The 8,987-nt window shown below is 40.6% G+C and overlaps 1 protein-coding gene across 1 annotated transcript; it reads right to left on the bottom strand.

Moving 5' to 3' along the window:
* Positions 1-5,660: 5,660 nt before the first annotated feature.
* Positions 5,661-8,750, bottom strand: LOC147880343 (pentatricopeptide repeat-containing protein At2g33680-like). Its single transcript, XM_087370586.1, has one exon. The coding sequence runs from the start codon at positions 8,748-8,750 to the stop codon at positions 5,661-5,663; it is 3,090 nt and encodes a 1,029-aa protein (XP_087226712.1).
* Between the last annotated feature and the right edge of the window lie 237 nt (positions 8,751-8,987).

Below are 8,987 nucleotides of genomic sequence, written 5' to 3'. Positions count from 1 at the left end.
TTTTATTAGAAGACTATGAAAAAACAAGGACTGGGGTAGATTGCAAAAGTTTGAATACCCCTTTAGATACATGGATGCTATATTGTTAATCAATGTGGATTCCCCAAAAGAGTTCTTTAAAACTCAAGAAAGTAATGAGATTGACCCATTGTGGATCTACCCCCTCCAATTTTTAGAAATAAAAGATACAACAATGGATAGCTAGATTGGAGACGATGGCCATAGCACTGGTGTGAGATCCAATTTCTTGAATATGTCCATTACCATTACCAACAAGGATAATGGAATTGCAGTAACGAATAGATTTGATAAAACTGACTCCTTGGACTACCCGGTATGTAAATATATTTGGACATGTAGTAATAGATTTGTATCATTCTTAGAAAAATTAATCCTTTCCCAAGTAATGCCCATACTATACATTGAAAAAGAAGACTTCAATGCCTTCATCGAAAATCAATAACTTTGAAAAAAACGGGTTCAAAGGAGGAAAAAGTAGAAAAATAATAAGAAAATTTCTACACCAAGAGTGCTCCGGATGCAACTTGGACCTTCAAAAAATAAAAAAGTGGCTAGGTAAGCACTTACCTTATAACCACAAGTCATATGATATTCTAAAGTGTGTTTGTATTGAGCAATAGTCTGACCCAATCCATAGTGATGGGCGGTCTACTGCCATCACTTGGATTGTGAGTTGGACCTACACACACACACACACACACACACCGCTACCTCCCTCTCTCAAATTTCATTACCTACTACCTCTTTTCTTTATGCTTGGTTGTTACCCAACCCTAGTCCCTAATTAAAAATTTATTAGTTGACTCTATTTTACACACACACTTGATGTATATTACACTTTTTCATCTACTTTTATTATTTACTTTTAAAACCGCCTCCTCTTTTTTTAGTTTTTCCCTTGATTTTTTAAATAAATATTTAAACCCCCTTCTATTCCATTAAACTTCCCATTTTTTTCATTTTTTAAATTATTAATCTTCATTGCAACAACTCCATCTCTCCCTAACCAAGCCCTCACTTAAGTCTCCCTAGCCTAACTATCTTAATTTTTTGCAACAATTCCATATCGATCCCTAACTCCCTAACCTAACTATCCCCTCCCCCTTACCTAACGATCCCCTTAACCTATCCCCCCCCACGTTCTCCCTTTCACCACCTAGCCTATGCATGGGAGCCGCAGACTTATGTGTGACAGGTAATGTCTCCATGTTCTACTCTCTCGTTATAAGTTGGCTTCTCTACTCCCCCTTACATTTGCTTCTTTCCTTTGCAACCCAACATTGCAGCCCTCCATGGTGTACCATGTTTGCTCCCTTTGCGACCTTTGCTCGGGTTGCTTGTCGCATGACAAGAGCTTCTTTCCAACACGACATCACGATAGCCTCAGCTCCAACTCTGGTGCTCGCCTCCTACTATATATAAGCTACTATATCTTGCCATGCATTGCTGTCTCTCAGAAATCCTCCACACATGGATAGAAGGGTCTCTTGCTGCTAGCTCTCTTCACTCACATTGGTGGATAGAAGGAACTTATGTACAAAATGACTACATTTTTTTGTATGCCTAATGGGTACTAAAAATTTTAAAATTTTGTAACTTCGTGTGCAAGCATCCATTTCATGTACAATTTTTAGCATTTGCAATGTAATTTTGAGAGGAAAAACACCATACTACTTAATTTCAACAACGACAGACACGACACAGAATTTGCAAAAAACATTTTTAAAAAAAATTATTGCACTTAGAACATTCCAATACAAAAAATGTATACGCCTCAAGGGTTAGAAACAAAAAGCATTTGTATTATATCGAGTCTACCTCAAAGTCTGAAATTAACATACTATCAGCCCAAACAGCTCACAAAGTATGGATTACATTTCGATTGCATGTTGCATCAACAAGAGGTAAGGACCCAGGAAGCCTCGGCATGGTATAGCTCGTAGATGGAGTTTATTCAGGCATGTTCACGGGCTCTTTTCCAGGGCGATGTGTTGGCTGGCAGTGTGAGCTTTGTATGCTCATAGTGATTGCATGTGCATCAAACATTTCGGGGGCCACATTCTCAAATTTGCCACTGGACTACTGTGATATAAAGCTCGATCCCTGCTTGCATGTCTTCATGAGACGCACCTTTTTCCATGCTCTTGAAATGTGGTTGACCATAATATTTCATACAACACCCAATCATACCTACGTAAGTGTGTAGATTCTTTTGCTTCAATGCACGACACATGATGACTCCTCTGAGAGGCCGATCCACATCCCACCATGTCCCACTCGATGTATTTCTGGATGAGCAGATTCACACTCTGTATGGTGCATGCAACTATGTAGATTCACACTTTGTATGGTGCATGAAACTACGCAGACAACCATTTGAAAGTGCAAGTGATACATTGTGCCTCCCTTCTCCACACCACAGTAGCCGAATATGCAAGCATCTTGAAGAAACTGGTTGAGTTTGCCATCCATGGAGCTTGCCATATTGATGCACTGTATTAACTCTCCACAGAACCCTCTCGATGCGCCTCTACCTGATAATATCACCTCTCCCTACTATAAAGGCCCTTGCATGTGACACATGGCCATGCAACGTTGCCCATGCGCATAGCCATGCGTCATGGGCCTCCATGCATGGCCTCCACCAAACCACTCTCCCCCCCCCCAAAAAAAAAAGCCCCCCCAAGCATCCAATGGCCTGCCTACTTTTCACGTTTATTAACAAGTGTTCTGCCTACTCGCTTGCATTCGAGCTTATGTCCTTTCTTTTGACCCTCTTGTCCTTTCTCGTAACTCTACCCTTCCAAGTCACCTCCATGCAAAGCTCCTCCTTGCGACCCAGTTTTGTTTCCTCATTAGTCTATTCATGCAAGCTTTATAGCCGCCCATAACGTGCACCACGTTGTGTACCATACTCGATAGCCTAACACTTTGAGTAACTCTAATAACTCTGTTCATGTCCTAGTTCGGGTGAATGGATTCTCCTTCTCGTATTCTCTCTAGTCTACCCCTCTTGGATCATTGGATGGCATGTGTTTCTAGTAGCACAACTCCCCTACAACTTCATACAGCTTGCTCATGGCCCCCTTTCTAAACTCAGCTTGTGCTTCTGGTAGCACAACTCCCCTACAACTTCATACAGCTTGCTGATGGCCCCCTTTCTAAACTCAATTCTCCTTTACACTCAGCTTCTTCGCTCTTTGGCCTGGTCGGTTTGGACCCTTATTTTTCTCTCCTTGTCTCGTTCATCTCATCAAGCTTAAACACAAGCACTCTGTCAGCCTTCACCACGTCCTCAACTCCCGCTTCTCTAGTTTCATGTTGTCGCTTTCTCTCTCCTCATTATGGGTTCATCTCACTGTGCTTTACAGAACCAATTTTCAGCTCTTTACCTTTGTTTTTTAATGCTTTTTTATATCAATCTTTTGTATTTTCTTAGTGCATTTCTTCAAAGATGTATTTTGATATATATATATATATAGAGAGAGAGAGAGAGAGAGAAAGAGAGAGAGAGAGAGATGTGTGTGTGTGTGTGTGTTTCTCAATTGCTTGGTCTTTTAGAACTTATATTTCTTTAAGAGCATTCGTATAGGTTTTCATTTAGTATGATGATAGCATGTTATGAAATTTATTAGGTTATCCTTTTAAACTTTAGATGATATATACAAATTTTTTGTCTTCTTTAATTAGTCTATCTACAAGTTATTTCCCTTAATTTTATTAATTGATTTATTCCCTTATACTTGAAGAACTTGTATATCCATATACTCTCTTATGAGTATTCTTATAATTGATCGAAGAACATACAAATCCTTATATTCTCTTGTGAGTATTCTTATTCTTATTGAATTAGTTCTATAGCTTGATTGCTTTTCTAATACTCTTCCTTACTTTAAACCACCATTACTTCGATATTTATACATTTAATTGCTCATTTTTTAAATTCCTTTTTTTCACATCCTTTATCTCTAACCCCTTATTCTTTTAAATTTAATTATTAAACCTTTCTTTTCAAAACTTTTTTTTAAATCTTATTATTGCTTGATTTTTTAGTGACGTTTTAGACTTGCATTTATAGGTATTTTCATATTACTTGTTAAATCTTTTCTTATAGGCTTCATTTTGTAATAATTATACTTTGTCTTTACTCACACTCTTTTCTACATTTTTTTGTAATTTATTTGTTCGTAACCCCCCAATTTTACCTGTCTACCCAAATTAAGCTATATTGTTCTAACCCTGCTATCATAAAAACAAGTAAAGGTTACGACATCAAGACATTTGGGAACGACATCTGATTAAATCTATGCTAAGCACAATGGTGGCATAGATCTCCTTCTCCCAACAAGAATTGGGTAATGAGTTTATGAATGAGTGAACATGATCTTTTTTTAATGTAATGCTATGTTTTCAACCCTTTGGGAATGTATAAATTGTGGTTCTAATGTGAATGCTAAAACTTTCTTGTGGCAACCAAAATGAGGAACTGTGATATGTTTTTCAATGTTTTCAAGAACCTAGTAAATCAATTTTATTTGCATAAATACTTGTTCCTACTTTCTTAGTTTGTATCATCTCTTTGGAAGTGTGCTACTTTGTCTACTATTTTGGTAATGGACATTCTCTAATGATGCTCACATTTCCTTTTGGTTGAACCATTTGGCGCAAAACTTTGAATCCATGCTTTGGTTCTTTGATTTGGAAATGCATCATTATGGTTCAAGATCATCATATGACAATATAGGCATGGCTTGTATTACTTAAAATCTTACAACGCTTTTAACCTATTGGCATTAATCCACCAAGATAGCAATAGAAAAGATGGAATCAAGTGCAATCTTAATGCTTATATTTGTTGCACAATTTTGTAGGCAAATTATTCTTATTTTAAGATCCAAGGAAATATGGTTGTAAGCCCAAAGGTGAATATCACAATTTGGAGAAAGTATAGGATCATTCCACGCACATTGAATATAAGGTGAAAAATAATAGTTACTGAAAAAGTTGTGATTGACCAATTAAACCAAAAAGCAATATTGGCAAAGACAAGTTTATTTTTTTTGGTTGAATTTAATCAATGCTTGTTTTTTAGAAGTAACGTTTTTATCACATGTTGCACAAGGCACCCATTTCGTCAATCTGTCATGATATTCCTGAATCATTAACAAAAATTGGTACATTCAAAATTTGTAAATTATGGATTCATCATGAGTTTGTCAATGGCACATTCAAAATCCAAGAATATAAAGTGTGAGATGCATTGTATACCCTTCTACAGTCAATGATACCTACCGATGATATAGAAGTTGTCCTTGGATCATTGTTGGATCGTCCCATTTGCAATACTTTAGTTAGATCCTACATTCGAAGGCACGGTTGGTGTTTATTGACAAATGTTGCAAGCAGAATTCTTCATAACACATTGGTTATAGTTGGCCTTGGACAGGACCTTCAGGGTGATAGTGGTTGCAACGAGAGAGTAGCCACAAGCACGGAGATGAGCATGCAGGATAAGAACTTGTGGAACGATGAAGAGAGAGACAGAGAGGAACTATAAAGAGAGAGAGAGAGAGAGAGAGCATTCTGGTCAGTCCACCAGCTCTGTTCTAGCTTTTCCAAAACTTAAGCATGCTTCCGTATTACCTGGCTCTTGTCACAGTCCTTGTGCAAGTATATACATTTGCCATTGAGACATATGCTGCAGGAAGTCTGTTGTCCAGTCTCACCACCATTTCAAAAGCATACCTTCCAACCTCTATATTCTTCCACCATTGACAACTACCCAGCAATGTTGTCCACACAACAGCATTAGGTTGAAAAGACATCTCCTCCACCACAGCGACTGCCTTGTCCACTTGGCCTGCACGGCCTAGGAGATCAACCATGCACGTATGGTGCTCAACTGTCGGGATAATGCCGTACTGTTTACTCATAGCCTGAAAGTACATCTGGCCCTTTTCCACTAGACCCACATGACTGCATACAGTGAGAACACTAAGAAATGTGGCCTCATCTGGCTGTAGGCCTTCATGCTTCATTCTCTCAACCAAATGAAACACAAGTTCACTCTCTCCCTGGCGGGCATATCCTGCAATCAATGCATTCCATGGAACAATAGACATTGTAGGCAATGAATCAAACAACCGTTGGGCATCAACCATACTCCCACATTTAGCATAAGTATCTATAAGAGTAGTTGCCACAACTACAGTAGTTGCAAAATCAGCCTTGCTAATTTGAAAATGGAGTTCCATTGCAGTTTCTAGAGCTCCTGTGTTGGCACACGCTTTCAGAATGGCAACGAACGTTAAGCTATTTGGCGGCGGACCTTCCTCTTGCATTCGTGTATACAGTTTAAAAGCCAACTTGCATTCTTCCAGCTCAACACACCCCAGGATTATGGCAGTCCATGAAACCACGTCATGATGAGGCATTTCGTCAAAGACACTCTGTGCGTCCTCCAAATTCCCACATTTGGCGTACATATCCACCATCGTATTTCCCACAAATACATCTGAATCAAAGCCAGTCTTTACTACCTGGGTGTGGATGGCTCTACCTCTTTGCAGGCATCTTGATTTTATATAATTCCCTTCAATGCCTCCCAGTGTTGTCAGGCTACTACAAGCTTTACATGCAGCAACAAAGGTTCGCTCGTTCGATTGGACACCTTCCTGGTGCATTTGTGTATACAACTCCAAAGCCATTGCACACTCTTCCTGAGCGGCATAACCAAGGATCATTGTAGTCCATGTAACAACGTCATGAGGATGCAGTTCATCAAAGACACAACATGCATCCTCCAGGCTTCCACATTTTGCATACATGTCCACCAAGGTGTTTCCCACAAATCCATCATAGTCAAAGCCATTCTTTACTACTTGCGAGTGGATGGCTCTACCTTTCTCCAGGCATCCTGCTTTGATGAATTTCCCATCAACTTGCTTCCTCTGTTCCAGGACTGCCAAGCTACTGCAGGCCTTCAATACACCAACAAAAGTTTCATGAGCTGGTGTGACACCTTCCTGGTGCATCCGTTCATATATATCCAAAGCCAGCATACCCTCTTCATGTTTAGCACACCCCAGGATCATTGTATTCCATGTAACAACATTATGATGAGAGAGTTTCTCAAAGACCTGTCGCAAATCCTCCATGCTCCCACATTTTACATACATATCCATCAAAGCGTTCCCCACAAATACATCCGACTCAAAGCCACCCTTTATTACTTGGGAGTGGATGGCTCTACCTTTCTCCAAGCACTGTAAATTCTTAGCTTTCCCATCAACTTGCTTTCCCTCTTCCAGTGATGCCAAGCTACTGCAGGCCTTCAATGCACCGACGAATGTCAGATAATTTGCTCTGACACCTTCCTGGTGCATCTGTGCATATAACTCCAAAGCCTGTACATCCTCTTCATGCTTCAAATACCCCAGGATCATAATAGTCCACGTGACCACATCACTAAGAGGCAATTTGTCAAAGACACTCTGTGCATCTTCCATGGTCCCACATTTTGCGTATATCTCTACCAAAGAGTTACCCACAAACATATCCAACTCAAAGGCACTCTTTACTACTTGGGAATGGATGGCTTTAGCTTTCTCCAGACATGCTATTTTGTCGAACTTTCCTTCAACTTGCTTCCCCACTGCCAGGCTACTGCAAGCCTTCAATGCGGCAGCAAAGGTTCGTTCATTTGGCTGGACACCTTTCTGGTGCATCCACATAAAGAATTCCAAAGCCTGTACACCCTCTTCCTGCTTTGCGTACCCCAAGATCAGTGCATTCCAAGAAACGACATCAGGACCAGGCAATTCATGAAAGATACACTGTGCATCCTCCAGGTTCCCACATTTCATGTACATATCCACCAAGGTGTTTCCCACAAATGCATCCAACTCAAAGCCATACTTTACTACTTGGTAGTGGATGGCTCTACCTTTCTCCAAGCATCCTGTTTTCTTAAATGTAGCATCAGCTTGCCTCCCCTCTTCCAGTGCTGCCAGCCTACCACAAGCCTTCAATGTGCCAGCGAAGGTTCGAGCACTGGGATGGACACCTTCCTGGTACATCCCCTGATACAACTCTAAAGCGTGTGAACACTCTTCGTGCTTGACACAGCCACAAATCATGGCATTCCAGCAAATTACATCACGATGGGGCAATTTGTGAAAGACACTCTGTGCATCCTCCAGGCTCCCACATTTCATGTACATATCCACCAAGGTATTTCCCAGGAAGACATTGAACTCCAAGCCAATCTTTACAATTTGAAAGTGGATGGCTCTACCTTTGATTAGGCATCCTGTTTTCTGAAATTTTCTATCAGCTTGCATCCCAACTCCGAGTGCTGTCAGGCTACTGCAAGCCTTCAATGTGCCAACAAAGGTTCGTTCACTTGGTTGGACACCTTCCCGGTGCATCCGTGCATACAACTCCAAAGCCAGTGCAGCGTTCTCGTGCTTGGCAGAACCCAAGATCATGATGTTCCATGACACGACACTGCGCGTTTGCATGCTGTCAAACACATGGAAAGCATCCACCATTCTCCCTTTCTTCACATACATATGCATCAGATTGTTTGTCTCGATTAAGCTTTCCAAACAATGGGCATGAATCTCCTTAACCTCGTACAGCTGACGCAAGCTCTTGTGAACTGCATTCCCAACTCTGCCTGCTCCAAAAGAATACAGCCAAAGTGGCAGCCTATGATGTGGGCCCATAAACAGATAAGGAATAGGCAGAGAGCTCACTGATACACAAGAAGACTCGGTAGTTCAGCGCCATAATCAAGCAGGTGGAGCGTAGAGAATCGCAAAACCGAAATCTAAGAAACTCGATGGGCAAAAGAACTCTGATAAAAAATTGGAGCGCATTCTGTCAGCATCTAAATTCAGTGGGAGTCGACTACGGGAGGAAGGATGCATTGGCTCTTGTTGTTTAGAGGACCTTAAGCACAG

Source organism: Dipteris shenzhenensis, chromosome 32, assembly GCF_047967505.1.
Source record: "Dipteris shenzhenensis isolate YYH24624 ecotype China chromosome 32, Dip_SZ_1.0, whole genome shotgun sequence".
Lineage (NCBI taxonomy): Eukaryota > Viridiplantae > Streptophyta > Polypodiopsida > Gleicheniales > Dipteridaceae > Dipteris > Dipteris shenzhenensis.
Note: the sequence above shows the minus strand (reverse complement) of the source record. Positions and strands in the feature narration are given on the sequence as shown.

Excerpts from the sequence above, each read along its gene's own strand:
- LOC147880343 (XM_087370586.1), bottom strand. The coding sequence starts at position 8,750 with ATGGGCCCACATCATAGGCTGCCACTTTGGCTGTATTCTTTTGGAGCA.